Raw genomic sequence first — 26,422 nt, 5'->3', positions numbered from 1 at the left:
AGGTACAAGCTAAAAGAGTTGAGGGTCGATCTGTGGATTGCGTTGTCAAGACGACATGCAGTTCCTCGCTTTGTCTCTCGGTCACCGAGTACCAATACCCACTCGCGGATCTGATGTTTCATGATGACTTTGATTCGAGCAGATGGGCTTGTTTGACTTCCTTTATGCCAAGGTTAGTAGTAGTAGTGTTTAGCTCATCATATTGATTGTGAGGATTTCCTGTGGCTTAGGCTGCTTTCCAGGTGGTCTGGGCTTTCGATCGATCTTTCCACCAAAATTGTTTACTCCTTTTGGCGTGTAATCAAATGGTCAATACCGCCTTTGCGTCTCTGATCCAGTTTAAAGCTATATGCATGTACTGTTGACATCCCGACACCTGCTTATCGCGATTATCCCTATTATTCGTCTGCTTATCATCAATTACAACGCTACAACGCGTACCAGTAATTGCTGTGCTCGGTGTTGCCACTTGATAACCGGTCGGATCATAGGCACAGCGGCAACAACTTGAACAACAACAATAAGTCACATATTCTCCACGGTACACGATATTCGGCTGCTTTTGCGCAGATTGATTCCATAAATCAGCACAGCGATACGCCCGTCCGTCGGATGGTCATTGGTCCACCACTCCGCCGCTGTATGCAGAGTCAATGAAATACGTGAAGAGCCGCCCCACGTCATAATCTCACATGAATCGTCGACATCAGACTCATCTCGCATAGGACATTTGGAGGATACAATGTCATTAGCGTCCAACATGGCTTATCGAGCACCACCACCTTCTACATTCCATCAGCAGTATCAACAACCCCAAAGACAAGGCTCGATACGCAAGATGCCTTCAGCTAAAGAAATAGCTTCGTCCGGCAGCTTTGTCAGTCCGTTGACCAGGCTGGAAGCTGAAGGGCGAAGTGCGAGGAGCAGAGTGAGTGGTCTAGCCAAAGCAAAGCTGACGGATCTCAACTCTGCAAGCATGACATCCGCTCACCGATTACTATGTGCAGGCAAACTCAACATCTACTTCCAGTGCAAATGCAAATGCTTCAGCCTCAACCTCCTTTCCAGTCACTCAACCCCTCCCCCAACCGAGCTCGCAACCCCTCCAACAGTCTGCTCCTGCACCCCCCGTGCCCACGTTAGAATTTGGTAACATGTTTCGCAATTCTCGATACTCGGTCGACTCGCTCAGCTCGATCGGATCAAGAGATTCTTTTGCTAGTTATGGGACTATTAGCGGTACGGACCAAGAGACGGAGGAGGGGTACGAATCGCCTTCCACGCCAAAGGCATCGACATCTAGACAGGGACAACAATCGTATTTTGAAGCACAACAGCGTAGTAGAACGCCGTCGCCTTCAAAGCGACCTCAGCGAGATGAAGGACTGCAAATGAAGGATTTTGGTCGGACTAGAATCCCAGCATCGAATAGCAGTACTACCTTGAACGGAAGTGCCAACGCCAATGGCGGTGCACTTACGCCGAAACGTAGTTTCAGTGTAACTTCTCGGTCTGGGCGAATACCCTCGGACCCATCCAAACCACTTCCGCCTAATCCTGCTGCTACTCTACCGTCTTCGCATGGAGCATTCAATCTCGAAGCTGTACCCATGCCTCGCAATGGATCGCGGAGTAGATCAGGCTCAGATGCATATGCCAAGGAAGTCTCCGAAATTCATCGACCGGAGGAAACGGAGATGACGGCAGATTGGGCGAGTATGCATGGTGAGCAAGGGAGTGACTGGGGAGACGACGAGAGTCAGTTCGAATGGGTGGACACGGAAGGTGCACCTGAAGCTACAAATGGCATTGAAGGAAAAGGTAGCCCGTCCAAAAGGCTCTCACGATTCAAAGCTGCTGTCACCGCGGTCGGAGTGAGTACTGAAGGACGGCAGAAATTGAAGAAACCCCTCGTTATACATAGAAGGGCTCCTCCGCCTCCTCCGAATACAGCTCCGGCAGCACCGATACCTGAACCCATCTCGCCAAATAAGAGACTACCACATTTACCTGCGACGATCTCTCACCCGACCATGATGATGCCTATTCCTCGACCTGCTCATACGGAGATACCCAAAAGAGCAGGAACGATCCGGACAGCATCTTCCAATTCAAGTCGAGCGTTAGTTAGAACCCAAAATTCTGAGAAGGACTATCGGTCAGACGACCTCGTACCTCCTCAAGCGCCGTTTAGCTCTGGTGGCAGCGGTGGAAAACGCCCGAGTCCTCTGATGGTACCTATGAAGGTGGACGACGGACCATCCTCTCCCATGGATGCAGCAGATTCGCAATCCCGCCATTCGCACATGTCCTTCCAGTCAGTCGCATACTCGTTCTACGACCTAGACGGAGATCACTCGCCAGCTACCACGCCGAAGCCGAACGAAGCGGGAGACCTGGTATTCCCCCACGGGAAATACGTGAAAGTTTCTGCATCCACCTTGGAGAGGGACAGACAGCGAAGAGAAAGGACGATATCGGAGAGCACGACTAGCAGTGCCGGAGATGCAGGAAAGACTCCAGAACAATTCGTGCATGCGGGAATCGAGGCGAGGGGGAAGGGCGATCTGGCGAAGTCCGCTTGGTATTTCATGAGAGCTGCTGAAGGAAGAAGTGCAACGGGGAGGATGTATTGGGGTAAGTCACAATTCAGCTATCGTAAGCCCATCGGGGGTAGGAATGGACAGATACTAGAGTCTCAGGACACTGACAGGTGGTGAATAGGTCTGGCCCTTCGACATGGATGGGGCGTAGCTCGCGACGATCGAAGAGCATTCATAGAGCTTCGTCAAGCTTGCGAAGAAACCCTAGCTGAAGGCGGACTGGATTTTCACAAATCGCCGGGTCATGTCAAGTTGACTCAACAGCAAAAGAAATCGATGCAGGTCAGTGATGTTCCTCCTGATTGGATCTCACTTTAATTGAAGACAATGGCTTCGGAGGAGACTGTCTTCCAGGAAGAAAATGCCCAAAATGATCGAAAGCTGACGCAAATTACCTTGACTGATTACAGAAAGAACTCTCCTTAGGGATGTTCGAAGTGGGCAACTGCTTTTTAGATGGGATCGGAGTAAAGAAGTCGCCTGATGTCGCTTTGGCATACCTGCGATTCGCTGCTGGTATGGGTGACATTGCTTCCCAGGAACGTGAGTGGGAATGACCGGCGTCCAGGACTTGTGTATATCTCGATCGAAAAACGCTGATGATTTTGTGCATCCTACAGAATTGGGTTTCCTGCTTTCGAAAGGATCGAATGGCGTCAAGAAAGATATGAAAGAGGCAGCTAGATGGTACAGAATGGCCGTGAGTCTGCATCCTCCCCGTTTTTGTGTTGAACATGACTCTCGTCATAAGTCATCGAAGAGGCTCACTGCTAAACGCAATGCGCGACAGATCGCAAATGGATCAAGCAATACCTTTGGGCTAGCATGGATTTGGAAGGTGAGTCTTGCTTCTGGTGCCTCGGCGCAACGCCTTGTATGATGCCTCGAGGAGTATCGTTATTCTGACTTGACCTCTTTGACAATGGTCATAGGACAAATACATGACATAGATTGTGGAATTGTGGACATTTGAACGTACAATTTGAACGAAATTCATGACATATAACGAAGGACAATTGATTCGCTTGATCGACTCTCATAATTATGAAACGCAAATCTCTTGTACGTAGACAGATGAGAGACAATCTAATCGTAGGTGAATACACCTTTGCGCCAGTCGAGGCAGCATTTACGCAGTTCAAGATGCATCGAATGACCAAACTCCGGCTTATATATCGCAGATGCCTGGCGAGGAAGGATGCAGGCAGCGTACTGCGTCGGAGACTAAATCGATTGTGTACGTACAGTCAGTCGTTCCTGCTATCCTGGTTCCTCGTTACACCGGCACTAAAAAGCTGTGACAGTCACCGAGCGAGGAACCGGGGTCACACTATTTGACTGTTTGTCCGTTTGCAAGAACCGACTTGTGCATGACTGAGTTCGTCTCTTCAGCCGCATGTCAGCTGCGAGATGACACAGATGACTGTCGAGCGGTATAGAGCAGACCTTGAATTGCAACGACTCTCGGCGAGATGCCTTATTGGAAACGATCGACAAAGGCGCATGACAGTACTGCTTGATCAAAGATCTGTCCAGTCGTCTAGTCAGGACGTCCTAGTCTGAACTCAGCTCGTCATTTCTACGGGAAGCAGGGTTAGGGGTACAAGGTGGTCTCTGAGTCTGGACCATCGCCTTAGACTCAGTCAATCACAAAGCACTGTAGGAATGACATAATGCCTGAAGACCATACGAATATACGGATGACGAGTAAATCGCAAAATCATTCGCGTCCGCTCCTTTGCGCTACACTCAGCGCGCCATGGTTGGAGGTAAACAACTCTTCCAAGCGCAGGTTCCAACAGATCTCGTCAATTGGGTTATATCGTATTTCCGCCCTGAGTGAACGAAAATTAGACTATTTCTATTTACCGGTGCAATCGTTTGTTTGTCTGTTTTGTTTGCTTTGTTCACGCTGCAGGTGTACACTCAGTACACTCGTGCTCGCAGAAGAATCGATCAGCCTCCACCTTATGTGCGAGGTACGAAGACTGGAACTGGGAGGGGGTTTGTTTGACCTTACTTACTTATATGAGAACGCCTTTGCACCGTATATCCGAAAATCCTTCAACAAAGCACATCACACGAGGTATATAACCGATGGATACTGGATGGAAAGTAAGGGCAGGCAAGAATCACGCGAATGATTTTTCTTTCTCTTTTGCTAAATCAGGGCTTAAAGTCAAAGCTAAAAATGATCTGACCCTCTGTCTGTGCGCCGTTCACTCGGCTTCTCACGTTTCCGAGCTCTACGTAAGATTGTTTTTCTCCCTGACGAAACTCATCGTCAATTAGGATATATCACTTGAAGGACGGTGACGATGTTTATATCCTTGTGCTTTTGGTGCGTGCGACAAGGATTTTCCTTCTCTATACCAGGGGTTGACCAAATGGGTGTAATGAGCTGCTGCCAATGCAGAATGACATGCAGCACTAACAGAACTACACCCCTCTCCTAAGCGTACGAGCAGTATGAGCTAACGTACTAACCCAAACAAGTTTGACTTGACTTGTTATGATTGGTCTAGCTACCATTCCATACTACACCGTACCGTAGCCAAACAGCCAAACACAATACTGCGATCACTGACTTTGTTTCCCTAACGACTACGACAGATCAAGCAACCCTTTCGTCCTTCATCCTTCTTCCACAGCCTTCAGTCTGCCCCCATCATCATCATCATCATCATCTTGTTGTCGATTGATCGCTGGGAACATACAATACAAAGAAACATCTCTTCCTCACTATAGTCACTCATTCTATAATAACGATACAGCACCAGAACCAACACCTACAACGACTACACTGACTCGACACACCGAGACCCACAGAACAAAATCACAAAAAAGACAACTCAAACAAGCAAACAATCGAGACAATCAAGACAATTAATTTCGACTGAACATAGCATACGCAGCGAACACAGCCTTGATAACACGCAATAACTACCTTTCCCGACCTCTTCTCATCTTGTTGTTTGGAATCATACTCTGATTGATCGGATAATAGGACAGAGAGGACACGGAACCAACGAAGATGGCAACGGTAGCAAGTCGACATGAGGATCCTTCGGGATCGTCCTCGGCTTCTGCTTCGAGGCCAGCACCGGCACCAGCACCAGCACAAGCTACAGTCAGCAGGAAAAGGACCAATGGATCGAGCTCGAAGGACGATGCCAAGATGATCGGCCAATGGAGGATAGGACGGACGATTGGAAAAGGAAGTTCGGGTGAGTATCAGTCTGCCTCATTGGTCTCGCCATGAAGGCAGATGGGACGCGCTGAAGTCAAGCTCACATTGATGTGCGATGCAGGCCGAGTGAAGATCGCCAAACACTCGATAACGGGAAAATACGCAGCGATCAAGATTGTTCCCAAGGGACTGATCTTGACTTCCAGAATGTCGATGTCGGAAGCTGGCGCGAGAGCAGATAAAGTGTTATTGGGCATCGAAAGGGAGATTGTGATCATGAAATTGATCGACCATCCAAACGTCCTGAATCTGTATGATGTATGGGAAACATCCTCCGAGCTGTACGTATCAGCCAGAAATCAAACCCTAGCATCACACCGCTGACAACATTGGAATCCATTGCAGATACTTGATAATGGAATATGTACCAGGAGGGGAGCTGTTCGATTACTTGGTGAAGAGAGGTAGATTACCGATCTCGGAGGCGTTACACTATTTCCAACAGATTATCCACGCCGTAGATTACTGTCATAGATTCAATATCTGCCATAGAGATCTGAAGCCGGAGAATCTGTTGTTGGACAAGGACAAGAATATCAAAGTGGCAGACTTCGGTATGGCAGCTTGGGAAGCTGGAGAAAGGATGTTGGAGACTAGTTGTGGATCACCGCATTACGCTTCACCCGAGATCGTAGCTGTAAGTCTAGGCCTCCTCCATCGGTGCAAGTGTTCTCCGTGGAATGGAGAGGCTGATTCGGAGTGCATATGCTCAATAGGGAAAAGCATATCATGGATCTTCGTCTGATATATGGTCGTGCGGTATCATATTGTTCGCCCTTTTGACTGGTCGATTACCGTTCGACGACGACAACATCCGATCGCTATTGCAAAAAGTCAAAGTTGGGGTCTTTGAGATGCCTGATGAGATCAAAGAGCCTGCCAGAGGCTTGTTAAGCAGGATGCTGGAGAAAGACCCAGGGAAGCGAATTACCGTTAGTGGCTTCCCTATTCCGCTCCAAGATGATTTGGCTCAATCGAGTTAACTCGTAGATGCCTGAAATCCTGAGACACCCATTCTTCACCTCAAGGGCTCCCAGACCGATCCCCGGTCGAGCTCTCGTGTCTCCTCCGGCGCTGGACGAAGTTGAACGACCAGTCAACTCGCCTGAAGAGATCGACGCGGATATCATGGGTAACTTGAAGACTCTTTGGTCTGGGGCTAGCGATGATGAGATCATCTCAGCCTTAATGAGCAAAGAGAAGACATGGGAGAAAGCGATTTACCACCTGCTCATCAAGTACAGAAACCGACATCTTGAGAACTATAATATGGATGACGAGGAAGATGCCGAAGCTCGTGCTCGGAGACAAGCGCGAAAAGGCAAGGCTCAAGCGGGATCGCCTGCCAAGAGAAAAGGCGGACCTCCAGCGCCTCAAGCGTCTAACAAGCCCACCCTTGCTCCATTGGGCGAAAATGAATCGATTGAGAACACGCCGGTAGTCCGACCTCAGGCCCCCACACCGAAGAAAGCGCTTGGACAAGCTAGTGTCACTCAACAGGATTCACCTATGGCCACCAAAATTATCGGTAACGGCAATGGTAATGGTAAATCAGCGCAACCGAAATCACCCATGGGACCTCGACCGCCGCTGTCGAACCGAAACTCGTCTAGTGAAGCGAGCACGCCAAGTGTACCTACTACGCCTACACCGGCCATAGTATTGCAAGGCCCGACACCTACAAAGGACATGCCGCCGCCGGACTTCATCCCTTCCTCCAACAGAAATAGCGATAGCAACAGCAGCAGACCTCGATCCGAGATACTGGCTTCACCCGTCGATACACCCCAACTACCGCCAATCAACGCACCTGTCGTGCCTAACCAGACATTGCAGCACTTCTTCAACGAAGTTGCCGCCCAGCTCAATACGATGAACATCCGTTCTTCGGTCGCGTCTGGATCTTCTACGAGCTCGGCGATTCTGGGTACAGACTACCAAGCTTACCTGGCTTACGCTGCCGGTGCTACACCGCATATGGGCATGTCAGCTGCATTGCCCTCGACGATGGAGGAAGAAGGTGCAGAACAGTTCGCGGATGCGGACGACGACGAGACCGAAGCGGACGTAGCGTCCATTCATTCGACATTTACAGCTGTCACTTCTTCGGTGGTTGGACATTCCGTCAACCAGGGACAGACATCACCCTTGATCGGTCTGGGATTAGGCGGACCGCCACCTCCCTCCCATGGTGGAAGACCAGGCTTGTACCCGCTAGTATCCCCGACTGCCAACCCTCAAAGATGGTCGTACGCCTCATCTACTGGCTCTTCGCATCGAGGCACATCCAATGGCTCTTACCCACCCATCGAATCACCTCAAATATACTCTCCTCAGAACGTATGGGATGCTCAACTACCTCACCCTTACCCGCAAGGTCATTACCACGGCATGGTCTCGCCTCAACCACCGAGCGTTCCTGTGTTCCAAGCTGAGCGACCAGCACCTCTACCACCTCCTCGAGCCAACCGACCATTACCCGTCAAGCGATCCACAGCTCCAACCCAAGAGACCAACACGACGGAATCGCTGTTACCCCGAGATGCGTCATATGTCATAATCGATAATTCCGACATGGCATCTGATCCGTCCATCTCATCGTGGTCTACTAAATCCTCTGGATTCAGAGCACACCGAGGGTCGGACGGTTTCGGCATGTTGAAGAAGAAGGTGAAGAACGTATCGATCGATCCTGTTCCCTTCGGAGGCCGTAACAACAGCGATTTGTTAGGACCTCCTTCGGCGACTCCATCTTTCGCATCGACCTCAGGGGGAAGTATGAACGGGATTTCGCCGAAGAGATCATGGTTCAACAACTTGTTCTCGTTCAAAGCTCCGTCATTTACGCTATTGGCACAAGATAACATCTCGAGCACGCGTGACAGAGTGCGAAGGATACTGAATGCCGAAAACGTCAGAGTGGCCCTCGTCGAGATTGACGGTGTGAGAGGATTGAAGTGCCGTCAAGATGAGATACGTGATCCCGTTAACGGCGGTCAAGTAGTCTCAAAGGGTATTCGATTCAAGATCGAGTTCAGTAGAGCCAACCAAAGTGCGGGTCAGAACTACAATACACTAGTCACTCTGACGTTGGAGAAGGGTGCCCAGTCTTCCTTCAGGAGTAAGTTCCGTCTCGTTCGTAGAAGTCTGCGGATGACGTTTCAAACTGACATTTCCTTTTTTTAATTTTCCTCTCGTAGATATATTCTCCACTTTGAATTCACAGATTGAAAGTACGAATCCACCAAGACCGCAATCGATAATGATGAGATCCCCGCAACAACCTACGAGCGCCACTATACCCTCGCATCCTCAAACGCTCTTATCGGCACCTCCAGTAAGATGGACCTCCTCAGCACCAACTACGCCCATAGTACCTTCCTCTCCTCGGTTTGGCGACCAGCGCTCAAACTTGCCTCCTACTCCTGGATCTGTACAATTGCCTTCTTCAATACGGTTCTAGTTCTTTTGCCTCTGTATATACCCCATTTCGCGATACACACGATCAAATAACATCCACCTACAATGATACATTCTTTCGAGCGTACATGCTTATGCCTTATAACATAACAAAACAAATATCTGAGTAGGGATTGGGGCGTCATATAGTTTCCACATCAGATGAAAATGCTCATCCCACTTATGCCATGCAAAGCCTATCCATCTTATGCATCGGATCGTTGTCGGTCCGTATTTCCCGGTAGACAAACATCTGGGTCTTCATGTAATAATCGCATGGAATGTCACCCGAAACCGAGCAAGGGGATCTGGCAGGCTTTTCCAGGGAAAAGTGAAAATCCTTTATGATTAGTGCGATTTGACTCGCATATGTGTTCGGCCGTTGAGCATTTGCAGAATGATTATTCCCTTCATCGGACTTGACAGTCAGAGCTTCAAGTGCTTCGCAATTCAGAGTGGGAGCTAGTCGACGGGAGGTCCATACACTCACTCTACAATAAAAAGACCTCTTCCAACGTCTCTGGAAAAAGCTGTCTGACTTCTTTGACGACTATAGTAGTACAGTCTGTGGGTCCGTGTGTCAAGATGCTTACGTCATTAGCGCACATCCGAATGTGGCGAAAATGATTCCGTTATGGCCTAAACCTGAATTTGATCAGGGCGTTTATAGGTTATCGGGGTTTTTTTGTTGGATTTTGATGATGTGTACTCCTGTGGAATGGCGTGTGACCCTGAATCATCTATTTCAATATTTCAATCAATAATCATCCCCCTTCCCTCTCACCCCTGCTACTCCACATTTTTACATCATTTTATAACTGTGCTCTCTGGATTTTTTGGATAGGTACTGGTATTTGGGTGACACCTCACAACCTCGCCTGTTTAACCCAAAGTTTCGATTACTCGCTCCTACTGGTACAGTCCAGATGCGAATAGCGAAAAAGTTGGCTTACAAGCTGAACAGAAGCAGACCAGAAACCAGAAATAACGAAATAACAGAAATGAATACCTATCGACAGTAGACCGAAAGCTACGACCATTACCACTATCCTCTAAAACATGTTGCTCATTGGAAAGTCCGTAGATCGTCGCCGCCTCTCAACCTCTCAACTCTAGACGATTCGTCGCGGCACGATACGATACGTGAAGTTCAATTCAACTATCTTGGTCACACGAATTCTGCGGACTGCTCATTCTGCTTTGTCCATCCCACTTCATCTCCGAAACTCAGAAGCAAGATCCACGATATACTGGCGATATCCCTTATCTAATCAGTAATCAGTAATACTTGAACGACCAACAATTGTGCGGTCAGGCATTGTCGAGCACTCCTTCCTTTCACGATAATCGAAGACAATCCTTTCCTGATCCGCATTTAAGCCCAGAGGCACGGCAGTCAGATACACGAGTACTCGCCATCCTTCCTGCAACCAGGAGTCCATGATAAAACCCTTATCATCTCAGCACCGCGCTACTCCAGCAGAAGCACACGTATCATACCTCACAGGACGACAAATGACACGACCGAGCAGGTTCAAACATCAAAAGTGCAACATAAACGGTCATGTATCCGCCTCCACCGCCATCACGTTTAGGTAAATCAGGTGCGGGCTCGTCGAGTTCGAGTTCTGGCTCGGGGTCCGCTTCCGCATCTTCGTCCTCAAGACTCACGACCAACAGTGTGCTTCAGAACAGACCACCTTCATCATCCCCCTTGACACACAATGTAATCTCGCATGACCACGCTACCGGTGAGAGTAGTATCTCGGATACGAGTGCGGTACCTGTTGCAACGGATGATATAGACTGGGTTTTCACTCCGCCAGTCTTGGTTCAGCATGGGATGTTCGAGGGCAGATATCTGAGGTGAGTGTTTATATCCTGTTGGCAGCGGCTCATGTAGCTGCCTCTATGTCTTCTGCCTGGAGCAACGGCTGATCTGCACCAACCTCAGATTCGCTCTAGCGGTAGCACAAGAACCTGTGTTGGGAAGGAGGAAGACTGAGAAAGACCGCAGACCGCTCGGTCCGGCACCCATAGTGCGCTTTCGGGCTGTAGAGAAGAAACGGCGAAAAAGTGGAGGGAGTGGAACGGGCTCAGAGGAGGAGATAGATCCGAGGTTCGTCTTTCTTTTGAGAACTATCTGTCCCGCCCACTGCCAATCGTCATGTTTGACCCCGTCCTGGCATCTCATTCAAGCAGCTGCTTGCGGACAGGTATCGCACAAATGCTTTCAGCGTTGACGTTTGTACTGTTCGGGGCTCATCTTTTTTTAGCTCTATCGAGCCTAGTCATCTGATCTGCGCGGCTGAACTGGGTCCTCCGACGGAACGACCGACTGTCACTCGACCTCCCGGATCAACAGGATCTTCCTCTCAGCCACAAGAACAGGAAATCTCGGGTAAACAGGACGCGGAGGATGGTGATGTGCCGATGATAGATGGAGAAGAGGAGTCAACACTGGAGTTCATGAAGCCTGCCCCGCCTGCCATCACATCGTCAAGCTTTGAGTTTGGTCGCGGATCTGGTCCTACATCGACATTACATGATATGCTGTCGAAGGAACGCGAGTCTAATGTCAGATCAGGCAGCGGGAGTGCAAGTGGGAGTGGGAGTCAAACGACCATCGGCGTCGGACGTCATACTGATGTTGACGAGGCGATGGAGTACGAGGTAGACGAGTTGGCAGATGAGCAACACATGGAAGATGAATTGGTCCCCAACTCTCAGCGAGAACAGATCACTGAAAGGTCTAAACAAATACCAATCAAGGCGAAAGCTTCGAGATCCGCCAGTGGGAGTACGACAGGTGTGAGAAATCTGTATGGGAATCTTCATGTTGCTGGAGTGAGGGTGCCAGCACCCGAAGGCGGAATGGGAACTTGGTTTCTCTTCACAGTGAGTTCCTCACCTGCTGTTCCCGCGCTCAATTGTAACGTCAAACGATGAGCCGGTCATTAATTTGATTTGATCTTGTCGGCATTCAGGATCTGTCTGTACGACAAGAAGGAACATATTCTTTGCGTTTCAGATGCTTTGACCTGACCGCAATCTCGACTGACGATGGCGCTCCTGCACCGTGTCTGGTCGAAGCTCAAAGTCAGCCCTTCAGAGTATATTCGCCTCGACAGTAAGTTGCAGACGACAATAATTTACAAGATGTCAAGTATACCCTATGCTGACGTTTCATGGTGTTCTCAGGGTGCCGCCGCTACCGAAACCTACTGAGCTGGCTGAGCATTTCGCCCGACAAGGCTTCAAACTGAACACCAGGAAGGTAAGCTACATCTACATAATTTTAACCATCCTTTCGTTGATCTCCCCGAAACGGTGTATGATATGGTGATCCGTCGATCCAACGTGTTCCTGACAATCTTGCACACGTCATCAAGGGTCTTTTGAATGATGTCAAGCGCCATGTACACGTCATCAAGGGATATGCTGACGAACTTGATGGTATATGATGTAATCATGTTTCCCGATCCGATTTGCAGAATGAACGTACAGCCTCTTCACCTCCTGCATCATCATCGTCTATGCCCCCTCCGCCGTTTGTTCCAGGAACTAAACACAACGAGGAAGAACAAGAACGACCTGGGATCACTCCGTTACAAGATCAAGCGGGCGATGGGGAAGTTGTGGGCGGTTCATCAACTAGTACAAGTGGGAAAAGCCAAGGAAGTCAAGGATCCGGATCTATCAGAACGGCAGGTGGATCGGGCTCGATAGGGTCGATAGGCACGTTGTCAGGAGGAAGTTATCAATCATTTGAAGAAATAGCAAAGAAGAAGTAAATTCATCAAAGTCAAATTCAGAACCATCGTGAGCTCAGCATCACAGTCGTATAGTACAGTATTCTAGCATTGATCAGTCAATCATTGAAATTTGGCATTTGGTATACACACGACATAAATACGATACGTACCATAACGTGCAATGTTCAGAGTCCATAAAAGAAGACAGATAAAAGCATCATAAATATGCATAAGCAATTCGCAGTACATGTGGACCTCCCGTCAATCATGCCAATGAGCAAACGATAACAAAATACATTACTTCATGCGTTTACAAACACCTTCAACATCATTGACGGTGAACTCGAGTCCCAGTCCGGAATCAGGATACGATTTCGCTATGATGTTCTGCGATCGCTGTACTTCCTTGATCAGACCATTGGTGATTTCGGTCCATACAGTCTGCACAAAGGCGTTGGTCGATGAGGTCGAATTCGCGGACGAGGCATTGGTATTTGTGTTTGGAGCATCATCGTCTTCCAGTATGAAATGCTTATCGACCCTCTTGGACAAAGTCTCTATTGATTTTCGTAAATCTTTTAGGGACCCATTGTCCTTCAAAATCTTTTTGAGCGATGATCGGTTGTATGCCGAGTGAAGAGGTACTTCCGATGGTGGGGTAGTTGTCAATAGTCTTTCTATACCATCAAAGAAGTCCTACAATTACAAGATTAGCTTGAAGGTGCCTTTCGATGAAACTCATGTGGCAATTAAGTTAAGTGAGCCGACTCACCATGAATCGACCGAAAGACCTCCTCAGTAACAGCTTGACGTATATAGACATGTTCTCATCGTATAGCCCTTTGGCGCGTTGTAGGAATACACCGAGAACAGGCGAGTTGAGCTTCTCAACATCTTCAACGAATTGATGCATGTTTTCTAAATGATCTCGTGTCAGCAAGGGTCAATCATCTCCCATGCCATCAATCAATATCATGCTACTGCGAACAAGGGCAGAGCTGTGAAAATCATATGAAAGGCAATGCACTCACCGATCATGATGACATGATAATTCAGCTGTCCCTTATCCTCAGCGGCCTGACTATCTGCTCTGTCCATCTTGGCTAATTGCTGCAAACTGCCAAAGACAGCATTGATGATCTTCTCGTAGATGTCGTTGACCCTTTGTCTGATGAGCAAGTCATCCGACCCATCCAGCTGAGCTTCCATCTTCTCGATGAAAATCGGGAAATGCTTCACGAAGAAAGCTACTCCTTTACGTTTTTTGATAGTTTGTTTCGATGCCTCGATCACCCGGATTTGCTCATTCTATTGTGACGATTGCGTCAGCAATGTACCCCTATGGCAAGGGACAGTAACTTACAATGAAGTAGTCCAGCATCTGCCTTTGTCTCGCTAGTTGCTTGTCGAATAGCTGAGAGAAGAAGATCGATGTGTTCTCTTCTTCCGCTTCCTTGGCGAGCCGTTCAGTGACAGCGATAATACCGACAATGGCACTATAAAAGACGATAATCTGTTGTTAGCATGTGACAGAGAGTCAAAAATCGCCAATAAGGCGAACAAGGAGCAGTGGTCTACTCACACAGGTGCTTTCTCAATCGCAGCCTCTGTCCATTGCCTCAGTTCACTCTCCACAAACCCGAAGACGAGATCCATCATGCTTCTGACTAGCTGCATCATGCCGACCGACATGCCTTTACTCGCGTGTCGAGCAGCTTGTCGCCTAAAGTAACTATCCAATTCCATGTGATCTGCAAATGTCGATTCGGTGTCAGTCAGATGCAAGAAGGCCGATATAAAGTCTTCTTCCCCGACAATCTGGTTTATGATTTCCGTCAAGGCTTGTCGATACAACTGACATAAAAGGCGGATCAGTCCAGTGCAAACCAGGTCAGCTTCGTGGCCAGAGGCAGCTTACGTCTGATGCTCTCGTAGAATAGTCATCACCTTTCTTATCTTTTCTAAGCTGACTCGAATTCGAATTACCGAGACCGACGATTGTTTTGGACTTCATCAATGCTGATGATTTTCCCGCGGCACTGGTGGACCCGATAGCTGATGAGAATGCTACCATGATCGGTACATCAGCTAGCTATCCTCGCCCGGCCGAACAATATACTCACAAGCCTCATTAGAAGCATCACCCAAAGCGGAGTTGAGGGACCCCATGAAGTTCATGAGTAGATCCTTCATCTCCGACTGATGTAACTGGCTTGAAGTGGACATGTAATTCTGTCCAATCCCGTTAATTATTTTACTAATCATGAACTAAGACGGGATGCCAACTCACAGAGCATAGTTTCTGATATCTCTCCTCGTCCATCTCCTTGACATACAGAATCAGCCCCTCGTAGGTCATAAGGTACTCTCCCATTGACCGATGTGGCGATAGCGTCATCGTTTTCTTTGCACTTTTGCGATACTCGGATAGCGTAGAATCAGACTAGATCCACATAGATATTAGCAAAACTACGGCAACATCGCCATTTTGGTCGCCAGATAGCTCACTTGGTATTTGAACGTGACATCCAGGTAATCTGCGACTCGCTTGCAGAATTGCGAACTGTTCTCACGATACTCTTGCATCCGCGCGATGGTGGCAGCCACCTCTGCGTTGGCTACGATCAATTGAGCAATAAGCGCGTGAATGAGAACTTTGCATTTCGCCAGACTCACCACTGTCCATACCCGCTTGGAGAGCTTTGTATAGTGACGCGGCAGCGCGTTCGAGTGTCTGTACACCTCTTGGCGTGCTTGGAGATTCTTGCGTGAGGACCCGGATATCCTCAGGAGGCACCTCAACGATTTGCTGGAGAGAAAGATCATCATCAGCTGATGGATACGACATGTTACAATGTGCCGATCATACCAATAATTGCCTCAACTCGTTCAGTAAGGCTTGCTGATTCGATGTTTGCACTTGCAGACCCCTATTCTGCGATTCGATGAATGAGATGTCATCCGATACGGCCTATCTCGAATGTGTCAGCTGAAAATCCGCGCCATTGAGATTGGACGACATACATTCAGCTGCATCTTATAGCCGGTGATTTGGAGATCGATATCGTCGAGTTCCATCAGCGCTTCGTCAATGTGCCCCAGAACTTGCGCTATACGATCATCCGATTCCAGAAAGGCATGGATATTTGCCTGTATCCAAGGTACCCATCAGCTCGCGTCACTCGCACTTAAAAGGTGTCACCCCTTACCGAGTCAAGTGCAGCCAGCTCATCGAGTAATCTGCCCTCGATCGCGTCCGCTCCGCCCCTTTTCCTTTCTCCCAAAACTCCGTTTGGGGCGTTCAGCCCTGCGGTCCAATCGAAACCCTTCAACATCTCTTCTACATTGTTCATGATAGCCTGATCATTCTCCTGCCCATCTTCCACCGACAGGCCAACGGCCCCAGGCAGAATCCCCGTCTTCGACTTGAGCAATACGTCCCTGGAGAAAGTGGTGTCTAATGGAGGTGGATGGAAGGATGCTCTCCTAGCTAGCTTCTTCTCTGTCACTGCTGAGGGCACTTCACTTGCTGGCGGACCCGAGAAAGTTGCTTCGGAAGGAATCAAGGGAGAAGCTTCGGTTGTCGTTATGGTCGGGGTAAGCATTTGTTGTCGTTGCGGAGGTGTATTGTCTGTCTGAATGGGCCGTAGCGATGATTTCGGGGCTGTTGGAGGCGCCAAGGAAGAGATACCCGTGTGGTCCCTGTTCCTCACGGGAGGTATATCTTCAGCTATGGCTCGCATCCCTTCATTGGACGGTCTTCTGGAGATTTTGCTGGATGATGGTAACCCATCGTATTCAGAGGCGGCCGATACATTTCTCAAAGCGCTAGGAGCCATTCTATCCTCTGACCCTTTTCTTTGACCAGCTGCAGAAGGATAACCCATTCCGACAGCTGGTGAGGGAGAGGCACTAGGAGTATTTCGGGGGGATGGCGCCCTGCCATCCGTAGAATCAGGCATACTAGGGCGTCGCATCGATGATTCCCCCAAGGGTGAGCGACTGAACCCATTGCCGCCAAACGATGGTCGACGCTCTTCGTCTAAGGACGGTCTCGTGCGTCCAGCATCCGACTGATGATAATGACTTGAACCACCCGAAGCCATTGAAGAAGAAGATCCGCTTCGCGACTGTTTCAAGATGTTGGGCGGAGCTAGATCCATTGACCTACCAAGTGGGGAAGAAGATGCGCCTTGCCGGTCCACAGGAGGCGGAGGAGTCGGTATAACTGTATAGGCAATTTATTTAGCTCTGACATCCAGGTCGATTCACAATTCACTCGGCTAAGAAGCGTGGGTACCCACAATCACTGCCATTGGAGCTTTGAGGCGTCCCAGTCTGCGGTGGCGGTCCGGGCGTGAAATTGATTAATTCCGGAGTCTCCCCTTTGGTGTATGTTCTGTATACCTTGACTATGGAGTTAAGGAAGTGACTCTGATCTTTGGAACGTTCGGTTGTCCAATGATATCTACGTATTGTCATGGTCAAAGCGAAGTCGGTTGGCTGTACCAAAATCAGCGTGACGGACAGTCTGGACACAGGCTGATTGAATAGGAGCTCACCCCTATCACCTCCAGAATTCGCACGTCCTCTAAATGCCATGTCTTTCCCTTCGAGAATGATAGGTTGTTGTTCCGCTTAGCCTTATGTATCACTACTTTCCCGAGCTTGGTGACTATACAACGCAGAAGTGGACGAGTATGAGCTGCAATCACTGGCCCAAAGGGAGCATCTCACCAGCTAGCATCAGGTATCGTGACTTTTGTCCGCCATGTCCATCTCCTGCATCCTCCTCATACACCTTAAGATACGATATCAACGTTTCGTCCGGTGTGCCATCTTCGTCCCTTCTCGAGAACAGCGATGAAATGATGTGTTGCCGGACATCATCCGAGGATGGCTGCCGAGTATGTTGAGCTGACATGGCATGAGATTAATCACCGCGAGTTCGCTGTCGCCCTGCTGTTTGGTCTGTCTTGGCTTGCTTGCCTAAAGCCACCTGCGTGAGGTTTTGAGGTTTGCTGAGCAGCTTAAGACGTTGTTGATGATGCGGTAATCGTCCGCTGATGTCCTGCAATACGTAACCGAGTCTTGAAACAGCGGCGAGATCCGGCAGCCAGTGTAACCTATGTGACAGGAGCGAATATATTTGCCACCCAATTCAGATTTCTGCACGTGGAGTATTTTTAAGATTTCTGAACGGGTTCAACAGGTTCAAAGCAAATATATGCGCTACTTTCTTCATTTGTAAGCTATATCAAAGTATCTTGTTTGCAATTATCACTATCGGAACAACTCTGCAAGATGGTGGCTATGAACTACGAGCCAGACGCGGCAGGTCAGGAGAGCTATATACTGTGTGCGGACTGTGGTACCGTCATTAGCAGTGCCAATGGAGCTGGTCTATGTGAGTCTTGGCCACCACTTCAGATACGTCTCTGGTGGGCAATCCCACCAGCTATATATCTGTTTGATGAGACAGTCCACGGGTCTGAGGACTATCTGCATCCTATAGGTCGAAGCTGACTGTCAGAGTTGGACCATGTAGGCGTTGGTTGTTTGCGAAACACCGTCGATATAACGGAAGGTATACCAAAAGAAGCAACGTTGAATTTCTGTCGTGGATGCGAACGATTCCTGTCTCCCCCTCAAACATGGGTCACCGCGCAACCTGAATCTCGAGAATTGCTGGGTGAGTCTCTTTCTGCACAAAAGTCGCCGGGGACGATGGCTCACCGAGATCTTATCGTCGTTTATATAGCTATCTGCCTGAAGAAGATCGCAAGACCGTTGATGAAAGTACGACTGATAGACGCCTCGTTCATATGGACTGAACCGCATTCTCGACGGATCAAGATCAAAGTCACCATCCAGAAAGAAGTTCTAGCAAACACAGTATTGCAGCAAACCTTCGAACTGCTACTGGTCGTTCATACCGGTCAATGTCCTCAATGTACTAGATTAGCAGCTAAGAACACCTGGAAAGCCAGTGTGCAGGTCCGACAGAAAGTGACGCACAAGAGAACTTTCTTGTGGTTGGAACAGTTGATCTTGAAACACAACGCTCACAAGTGTGTCCTCCCTTCTCCACAGATCGATCCGACTGATTGCTAATTTGACCTTTCGGTCATCTCAGAGACACGATCAACATCAATGAGAAGAGAGATGGTCTGGATTTCTTCTATGCCGAAAGGAATAACGCAATCAAGATGGTGGAGTTCTTGGCCGGTGTTGTACCTGTCAGGTGAGATAATTTCGAAATCAATCAAGTTTGCCTGCTTATGTAGCTGATCATGCTTGACTGGACAGGTCTAAGGCTTCCGAACAATTGATATCGTCCGATACCCACTCCAATACTTCCAACTATAAATTCACCTACTCTGTCGAAATAGTGCCAGTTTGTAAAGATGATTTAGTTTGTCTGCCGAAGAATCAAGCTAGGGCCTGGGGTAACATTTCGTAAGTGTATCATAACTTGCGCTGCTGCTTTGACGTGCCAGTCTGACTCGCCGTGCTGATACATACGGAATAGGCCTTTGACAATCTGCTCGCGAGTCGGAAACACCGTCCATCTTCTTGATCCCATGACCTTGCAACAAACGGATGTCACGGCACCTGTATACTGGCGACAACCCTTTGATTCCTTAGCGACTGTCACCGATCTAGTGGAATTCATCGTACTGGATGTTGAGCCGTCCGGGCCTGTTAGAGGGAAATACGTTTTGGCCGATGCACAAGTCACTAGATCGTCGTCCTCGAATAACAACGCGGATGATGACGGTATGGGGGATGATGGGATATTCCACACCAGGACTCACTTGGGAGGAATCTTACAGCCTGGAGATACTGTCTTGGGATATCACTTGACCAATGCCAATTTCAATAACGACGCCTTCGAGTCCTTCGATCAAGACAGGATACCCGACGTGATACTGGTCAAGAAGACGTATCCGAACAGAAGGAAGAAGTCGAAGCCCAGGAACTGGAAATTACGATCTATTGCTAAAGAAGCCGAGGATGTCACTGAAGGATCGAATACTCTGGGTCGAGGTGCGCTGGGAAGAAAAGGTGGTGTGGATCAACGAAATGTTGAGAGGGATTACGAGTTGTTCCTTAGAGATTTGGAGGAGGATAAGGAGATGAGAGCGGCTGTTAACCTGTATAAAGCCAATCAACCTCAACCGGAGGATGACGAAGATGGTGATGTCGGTATGGACACAGGAGAGTCAACTAAGAAATCTGGATCGGGTATGAAAGGCGGTAAACGACGTACAGGTGGTGCTGGTGGATCTGCGAATGGAGGGGCAATGCAAGTGGATGAAGATATGGGAGAAGGCACGGATGCGGATGATGAAGAGGAAGAAGACTTCCCAGAGATTGACATCAACGAGCTGCTCGAGCACTTCGAAGAGATGGACATGGAGGATGCTGCCGAGGAGATACAATAATCTCGATGTCGTAGTATTAGGTTGCTTACACGTCTTACCTGCATCGCTGTGGGCTTTCTGCCTTATGTATATTATGATGTCGATCATCATCAAAGTTACATTCTTTTTCGGTGTCATCACTTTTATCATCACTACGTAGCCTGGGAAGCATGGGTCATTCTCTTCAGATTACACAAGCGGTCCAATTCGCTGAAGCTCTGACTACGCTAGTCGCCACCACTTGACCAGCTGAAATCAACATCAGTCAGATTGCTTAGCTGAACGAGCCTGACATGCACTCACAAATTATCGTCCCCGAATGTTCGGCAAAGCCTCGACCAGTCGTTCTTGAACGTCATTGCGGTTATTTCTGTAGGCTGGACCTCGTAGCGGTCGAGAACCTTATGGTGTTTCCTTGACATGCGATATATTGGGTGTGCTCGCTGGGCTATGACTTGCTCCTTGTCCTGGAAGACCAACGAGTAGAGTCGTCCTTGCCAATCATAGGAAAGAGCGATCATCTTCTTAGCGAAATCCCCTCCCCTGCTTTCCTCAGGTGCTCTCCCATGCTTGAAGCTATTCATATCCATTTTCTCTAAGCATTGCAGACCCAGAGCGCGATCATTGAGGTGAGAAGCTATAGCAAGTAATTTCCATACATGTCCTTTGGTCTCAGCTTGAAGACGCTGCTGTAAAAGCTTTGTGTGCTCGCAAGTACACTCAAACATGTCGCACAATTTGAGGAGCTTGAACGTATCTGCGAGACCGGTCGGTGGGAGAAGGGGGATATCGGCGCCTAGAAAGGCTAAAAAGTATGCAGTGAGGGTAGACGTCGCGTCGATATGAAAAGTCTTGCTTTCTTCAACCTTTTTATCTGCAGACTTGCTCAACTCGTGCCCATTCGTCGGACGGGGAAGCTCCAGGAGACTCTTGAAGGTTTGACTGTGTAGATTGAATTGTTCAGTGTAAATGCCTGTGCAAGAGCACATCGGATGGAAGATTGGTGCTCACCTTCCTCGGGCGAGGCGATTGCAGTCCGCCGCGAAATGCGTTCCGTCCTTGGCAATCACGCATACGTCACCTTCGGTGAAAGAGGGATGGAATTTTGGGTCGATGCTCTCCTTGTTGGACATCATTCGGCCAGTAAGGCGTACTACTACGAGTAAAGAATGCTTTACTTGTAGCTTGTTACTGTGAAGGTGGGAGGGAAAGCTTTGTCGGGTCCTATGGGTAAATAGGGCTAGGAGAAGTTATCGAGCTCAAGTTTGGCAAGGTGCGACGCGCTATGTTGTCGTTGACGGCTCTTGCGACTCTTTTTCAAGACACATCCACGACGTGCATTTCGACCAAGAAGATTCCAAGTCATACTGACATACGCCTCATAGACTGACGCAAGGGCTGGACCGTGCTGAAACCCATTGCGAAGCCTCAGATTGGGGAGACCGCGTCGAGTCGTCTCACATCACATACATCTTTCCACAAACGCTCCTTCGCAATACTGATCGAGAGGATGAATACTGTGCGTCTCTACAAGCTACAAACAATCAAGCTAAGCCATCAAGACGTTTCCCGTCTGCTTACCCACAGAAGCACAATAACACCATTCAACAGACATACATCATGAGCAAGGAGAAGGTTCAATCAGAAGATCAAGCTCCTCCCGCCGTATATGAAGCGTTCAGCGAGGGAGATATCACCTTTCAGTCGATAGACGGGAAATAGTTCAGATTGTACAAGGATGAGCTGACCAAGTATAAGTAAGTGTCTGCACGTCTTTATTTCCACCGTGTAATTTCAGTGGGTCCACACTGATGAGTCTTGGACGATACTGTAGAGTCAGCGCAGTACTCCAGGGCATGTTTCAGCTCCCGCAGCCAGCCGAATCTCGAGACCGGGACCGGGACCAGGAGCAGGAGCACAAGAAAGACGACAGTATACATATCGACGCCAAATCGGAAGTTCTTGAAGTCTTCCTGACTTTCCTCACCATCCGAATCCCAATGATGCCTCCCTTGCCTGTCACAGACCTTGAGCTCATGATGGAGCTCTGCTGGAAGTACGAATGCAAGGAACCGTACACCGAGGTGATCAGAAAACGTCTGGCAGAAATCACTCCCACCTGGCAGCTCCCGCAAGTGGTAGCTCTAGCGGCCAAGCACGACGACCGAAGGCTGGCCTATCATGCCCTGTGTCGCTACAGCTCGGAAGAACTGGAAAGCAATTTCGCGAGTCTCCTCAAACCATTGCCATATGCCTGGAGAGGAAAGATACAAGCGATCATCTTGTCGGATCCGCGACAGATAACAGACGGGGGCTTTCCGGCATGGGTTGTACCCTTTAAACCTGGTCTGCTTTGGGAAGGACGTTTGCCTCCTGATTGGTGATCCGTGTCACTCTCCTCCGTCGAGTTTACGTTCATACTACCATCCGTTCTATCGTGAGATGATGACGATTGGTAATATACTCAGCTTAAATAGTATAATCACTGCGAGTAGAAACAGAGTAGGAAATAATTAGTGTCGGTGGGTGATCAACGCAGTCGAGAATGTAGCGTGGTGTTTTGATGTCGGCTGCCGATAACCATATATGGCCTCTATGTCCCATCGCAAGTGATCACGATGCAAGCTACGAGCTGTTATGCCCCTTACATGAGCTCTGAAGCAAGTATAGCATGCCAACCTTTGAAAGTACGTGGAACCCTTGTGATCACCCAAGGCGCACCTTTAGGTTGTGCCACTTTCACCGGCGGAGCTGAGATCTGGTTAAGCGTCATCAGGAACGCACTCAACCCGCACCTCAAAACTTCCAATTCTCCTGTGACAATCAATTATTATTATTCCGAGCTATAGCGAGCATAGTTCTACTGCATAGCCCACTGCCAGGAAGAACCAGAGGAATCGGAGAGCGATGTTCAAGAAGTATGCTTCCCACCTTTTCCGCGCTTGACCTCCCGCTGATTTCTTCGGTAGATTCAATCCGAAAGAGGATGTTTCCTCCTCGACATCCTTAAAATCATCTGTCCAACGTAATATCCGATCATCCCTTCTCACTCAATTACCCTTCTTATCGCAACCCGCCTATCGCGATCCATCACTGGCTGCTGCTCCTCCCGTCGCCGCTTCTGAAGAAGCTGCGCCTGCTGCTGCTGCTGAAGCGGAGGAAGAAACAGGAGGAGGGAAGAAGGGTGGAAAGAAAGGTGGAAAATCCAAAGGAAAGGGAGGTAAAGGGAAAGATAAAGAAGAGAAGAAAGACGAGGAAGGAAATACGGAAGGAGATGCGGCGGCGACTGTAATAGATGAGATCTGGCCTAAGAAGGAGGCTTTGGGTCTGACGAAATGGTCAGTTGTGGTCCATTAATCTACGTTTTTTCCTCGAGCCACCCAGACCGTATTTTGCAACTCAGCGAGGAGACCCTCATTCGTGTCTGGTACAAGGTGCATGCGTGTACAAGTACGATTGATGACTGACATCCGAATGCTGCGTTAGTCACGATCGAATAAGTATATTTACTGTACAGACCGTACCGCTCTTCTTTCAACATTTCGACGGACCGTTCGTCCCCACCCTCAAATTACTGCATAAATGTAGGTTAGGGGTCCACATCATATCAGCTACCTGGTCTGTGCAATCGCGATCATATAGCTGACAGGTGTACTCAAAAGACCCAGATATGTTACCGCACGTTCAGATAGATAGAGGAGCTATCAAGTTCTTACTCGCCGTGAGTGTTGTTCTTCCACAGAAACCTTTACCACCCGAGGTCGCGGTCGACTTCCCACCCGTCACTGTTCACTTAGCCTTTGAAATTCTGGTTAAATGATACTGATCACCTCTTGATTCTGCTTAGGGTGCAAACATGATGGCGCCTGGACTGTTATCGGCCGGAGGTAAATTGCCGGACAACCTACCGAAAGACGAAATTGTGGCTATACATGCGGAAGGGAAAGAACACGCTTGTGGAATAGGGAAGCTGATAGCGTCCAGCGAAGAGATCAAGAAAGCTGGAAAGGGTGTTGCTGTAGAGGTGATATGTTGGATCGGGTAGGTCCTGTGTTCTCCCTTTCTTCCCCGTCGAATAATTGGCTAATATCGCCTCTGAGTAGGGACGATCTGTGGAAAGTGGATACTATCGGATTATAAGCAACTAGCAGAGATGAAAGTAGCTCATGGACATATATAGCATAGATTGGCATAGCAGTCGATAGCGGCGCGGAGGATGTTGGATGTTGTTGTTGTAGGTGTTGTAGCCCAAAATTTGTGAGGGAAGGGCGCAGAAACCCAATGTGCGGTCAATGGAATGCACTCGATGGACAATTCTGCACATGAGCGTAAGAAGCAGGCAGTCCATCGACCTAAGAGGCATCGCTGGCATTGGGCTTCCTGACGATGTCATCGTTGCCAATGTATGCATGGATGCATGCGTGATCGTCAACCCATATCTCATGCTGAAGATGGGTGGCAATAACGTGTAACTGGGGATGAGGCGAGTTAGCCGAGCGTTTGCCGACTCGTGCAATGGGGAGGGAAGAAAAGTTGGAAATCGTTGTCTTTTTTATCTCTCACCAAACTTCTACTCCACCGTCCGCTCTTGTTAGTGCGTCGCACACCTCAAGATCCTCTTCGGAGAGCCTGCTCCACACACAGACGATCTCGCAAAGATGACTATACAGCCCATCGAATTACCGGAGACCATCACGATAGGTGTTTTAGGTATGTCGACCCAGCTGCAGCTCTACCGATATTTTTGAGCGAGAAGCTGATCAATCGATCCTGCTTTTCAGCCTTGCAAGGAGCTTTCGTCGAGCATATACATTACCTACAAAAGTGAGTCAGGCTCAGCTGCCGAGCGAGGTGGACATGGACGAGCTTTCCTGGGTCAGGACCATGACGCTGACAGTCAACTTGGTATCATAATTTGTTCAAGACTACGACCCCATGGACATACGATCAAAGCTATACCCATACGCACTTTATCAGAATTGCAGCAGTGCCAAGCATTAGTGATACCCGGTGGGGAGTCAACGGTGATATCATCGATAGCGTCGCATACACCTGGACTACTAGAAGGGCTGATAGACTTTGCGAGGGACCCGGCGAGAGCTGTATGGGGTACTTGTGCGGGGATGATACTTATGGCGGATGTCAATGGGGTTGGAGGAGGAAGGAAGAAGGCTGTTAAAGGATGGGAAGGGATTGGAGGGATGAAAGTATGGAGAAATCTATTTGGAGGTGAGTTCGACCATTCTGCTTCATCTGACTTGACTTGACTACACTTCACTCAGCGCACTAGATCCTAGATTCACTGGATATACAGATCATCCTCCAATTTGCTGAGATCGAACATAGCCAAAGTGTGCTAATCAAAGTTCTGTTCTAATTAAATTCCTTAGGCCAACTCGAATCATTCGAAGCTTCACTGACCATCCCACATCTCTCAAACCCCTCTAAACCATTCAACCTCGTCTTCATACGTGCGCCAGCGGTGCATTCTTTATCGCCGGAATGTAAAAGTCAAGTCGAGGTGATCGCTCAATTACCCGAAGACCTCTTACCTCCCCCGCCGCCATCCGACTCTCCGCTGGGCGAACCCAGCTTGGAGGACCTGGGCAAGGTGTGGTTGAGAAAGGGCAAGAAGATGGTCACTTCTTTCCATCCCGAGCTGAGTGGCGATGTGAGGGTACATGAGTTCTGGGTTGAGAAATGTGTCTTGGGACGATAAGGCTTCTCAACAATTTCTGAATGCTTAATCACTATCCCTTTCAAAATGGGTTGAATCGGAGGCTTTCCTCCCTTCCTTCACTTTGCCAGGCCTTGCCTTACCGTGTCTTTCGGTTTGTCATGACCACAATAGAATAGGCTGCTTTACCAAACGACCAAGTTTTACACCTGTTGTACTGTATATAGCATAGATCACGAATATCTGCTTCT

At 48.7% G+C, this 26,422-nt stretch overlaps 9 protein-coding genes across 9 annotated transcripts; 7 read left to right on the top strand and 2 right to left on the bottom strand.

The window, feature by feature from the left end:
- Positions 1 to 760: 760 nt before the first annotated feature.
- Positions 761 to 3,553, top strand: I303_100792 (uncharacterized protein; the record flags this gene model as incomplete). Its single annotated transcript, XM_018404162.1, has 7 exons — positions 761 to 928; positions 1,008 to 2,637; positions 2,725 to 2,885; positions 3,014 to 3,146; positions 3,224 to 3,303; positions 3,394 to 3,441; positions 3,536 to 3,553. 7 exons carry the CDS (start codon positions 761 to 763, stop codon positions 3,551 to 3,553), a joined length of 2,238 nt encoding a protein of 745 aa, XP_018266816.1.
- Positions 3,554 to 5,637: 2,084 nt separating this feature from the next.
- Positions 5,638 to 9,316, top strand: I303_100791 (uncharacterized protein; the record flags this gene model as incomplete). The annotated part of the gene is made up of 6 exons (XM_018404161.1): positions 5,638 to 5,830; positions 5,915 to 6,134; positions 6,199 to 6,490; positions 6,570 to 6,785; positions 6,844 to 8,974; positions 9,054 to 9,316. The coding sequence occupies 6 exons, from the start codon at positions 5,638 to 5,640 to the stop codon at positions 9,314 to 9,316; spliced, it is 3,315 nt and encodes a 1,104-aa protein (XP_018266815.1).
- A 1,560-nt stretch (positions 9,317 to 10,876) lies between these two features.
- I303_100790 (uncharacterized protein) lies at positions 10,877 to 13,106 on the top strand (the record flags this gene model as incomplete). Its single annotated transcript, XM_065968202.1, has 6 exons — positions 10,877 to 11,178; positions 11,267 to 11,431; positions 11,589 to 12,210; positions 12,300 to 12,442; positions 12,514 to 12,589; positions 12,807 to 13,106. The coding sequence occupies 6 exons, from the start codon at positions 10,877 to 10,879 to the stop codon at positions 13,104 to 13,106; spliced, it is 1,608 nt and encodes a 535-aa protein (XP_065824274.1).
- Positions 13,107 to 13,364: 258 nt separating this feature from the next.
- I303_100789 (uncharacterized protein) lies at positions 13,365 to 17,991 on the bottom strand (the record flags this gene model as incomplete). The annotated part of the gene is made up of 16 exons (XM_018404159.1): positions 13,365 to 13,763; positions 13,840 to 13,985; positions 14,099 to 14,375; positions 14,431 to 14,563; positions 14,650 to 14,921; positions 14,986 to 15,134; positions 15,191 to 15,299; positions 15,358 to 15,510; positions 15,576 to 15,685; positions 15,744 to 15,876; positions 15,937 to 16,038; positions 16,092 to 16,217; positions 16,277 to 17,295; positions 17,372 to 17,570; positions 17,630 to 17,742; positions 17,805 to 17,991. The coding sequence occupies 16 exons, from the start codon at positions 17,989 to 17,991 to the stop codon at positions 13,365 to 13,367; spliced, it is 3,627 nt and encodes a 1,208-aa protein (XP_018266813.1).
- A 380-nt stretch (positions 17,992 to 18,371) lies between these two features.
- On the top strand, positions 18,372 to 20,515 carry I303_100788 (uncharacterized protein; the record flags this gene model as incomplete). Its single annotated transcript, XM_018404158.1, has 6 exons — positions 18,372 to 18,474; positions 18,616 to 18,759; positions 18,829 to 19,138; positions 19,204 to 19,311; positions 19,377 to 19,526; positions 19,600 to 20,515. The coding sequence occupies 6 exons, from the start codon at positions 18,372 to 18,374 to the stop codon at positions 20,513 to 20,515; spliced, it is 1,731 nt and encodes a 576-aa protein (XP_018266812.1).
- A 206-nt stretch (positions 20,516 to 20,721) lies between these two features.
- On the bottom strand, positions 20,722 to 21,627 carry I303_100787 (uncharacterized protein; the record flags this gene model as incomplete). Its single annotated transcript, XM_018404157.1, has 3 exons — positions 20,722 to 20,743; positions 20,798 to 21,436; positions 21,506 to 21,627. 3 exons carry the CDS (start codon positions 21,625 to 21,627, stop codon positions 20,722 to 20,724), a joined length of 783 nt encoding a protein of 260 aa, XP_018266811.1.
- A 723-nt stretch (positions 21,628 to 22,350) lies between these two features.
- I303_100786 (uncharacterized protein) lies at positions 22,351 to 22,878 on the top strand (the record flags this gene model as incomplete). The annotated part of the gene is made up of 1 exon (XM_018404156.1): positions 22,351 to 22,878. The coding sequence occupies one exon, from the start codon at positions 22,351 to 22,353 to the stop codon at positions 22,876 to 22,878; it is 528 nt and encodes a 175-aa protein (XP_018266810.1).
- A 234-nt stretch (positions 22,879 to 23,112) lies between these two features.
- On the top strand, positions 23,113 to 24,634 carry I303_100785 (uncharacterized protein; the record flags this gene model as incomplete). Its single annotated transcript, XM_018404155.2, has 7 exons — positions 23,113 to 23,310; positions 23,366 to 23,412; positions 23,464 to 23,832; positions 23,981 to 24,078; positions 24,157 to 24,215; positions 24,342 to 24,535; positions 24,598 to 24,634. The coding sequence occupies 7 exons, from the start codon at positions 23,113 to 23,115 to the stop codon at positions 24,632 to 24,634; spliced, it is 1,002 nt and encodes a 333-aa protein (XP_018266809.2).
- Positions 24,635 to 25,152: 518 nt separating this feature from the next.
- Positions 25,153 to 26,213, top strand: I303_100784 (pyridoxal 5'-phosphate synthase, glutaminase subunit Pdx2; the record flags this gene model as incomplete). Its single annotated transcript, XM_065968201.1, has 4 exons — positions 25,153 to 25,204; positions 25,276 to 25,318; positions 25,419 to 25,723; positions 25,885 to 26,213. The coding sequence occupies 4 exons, from the start codon at positions 25,153 to 25,155 to the stop codon at positions 26,211 to 26,213; spliced, it is 729 nt and encodes a 242-aa protein (XP_065824273.1).
- Between the last annotated feature and the right edge of the window lie 209 nt (positions 26,214 to 26,422).

Source organism: Kwoniella dejecticola, chromosome 1 (genome assembly GCF_000512565.2).
Source record: "Kwoniella dejecticola CBS 10117 chromosome 1, complete sequence".
Taxonomy (NCBI): domain Eukaryota; kingdom Fungi; phylum Basidiomycota; class Tremellomycetes; order Tremellales; family Cryptococcaceae; genus Kwoniella; species Kwoniella dejecticola.
Note: the sequence above shows the minus strand (reverse complement) of the source record. Positions and strands in the feature narration are given on the sequence as shown.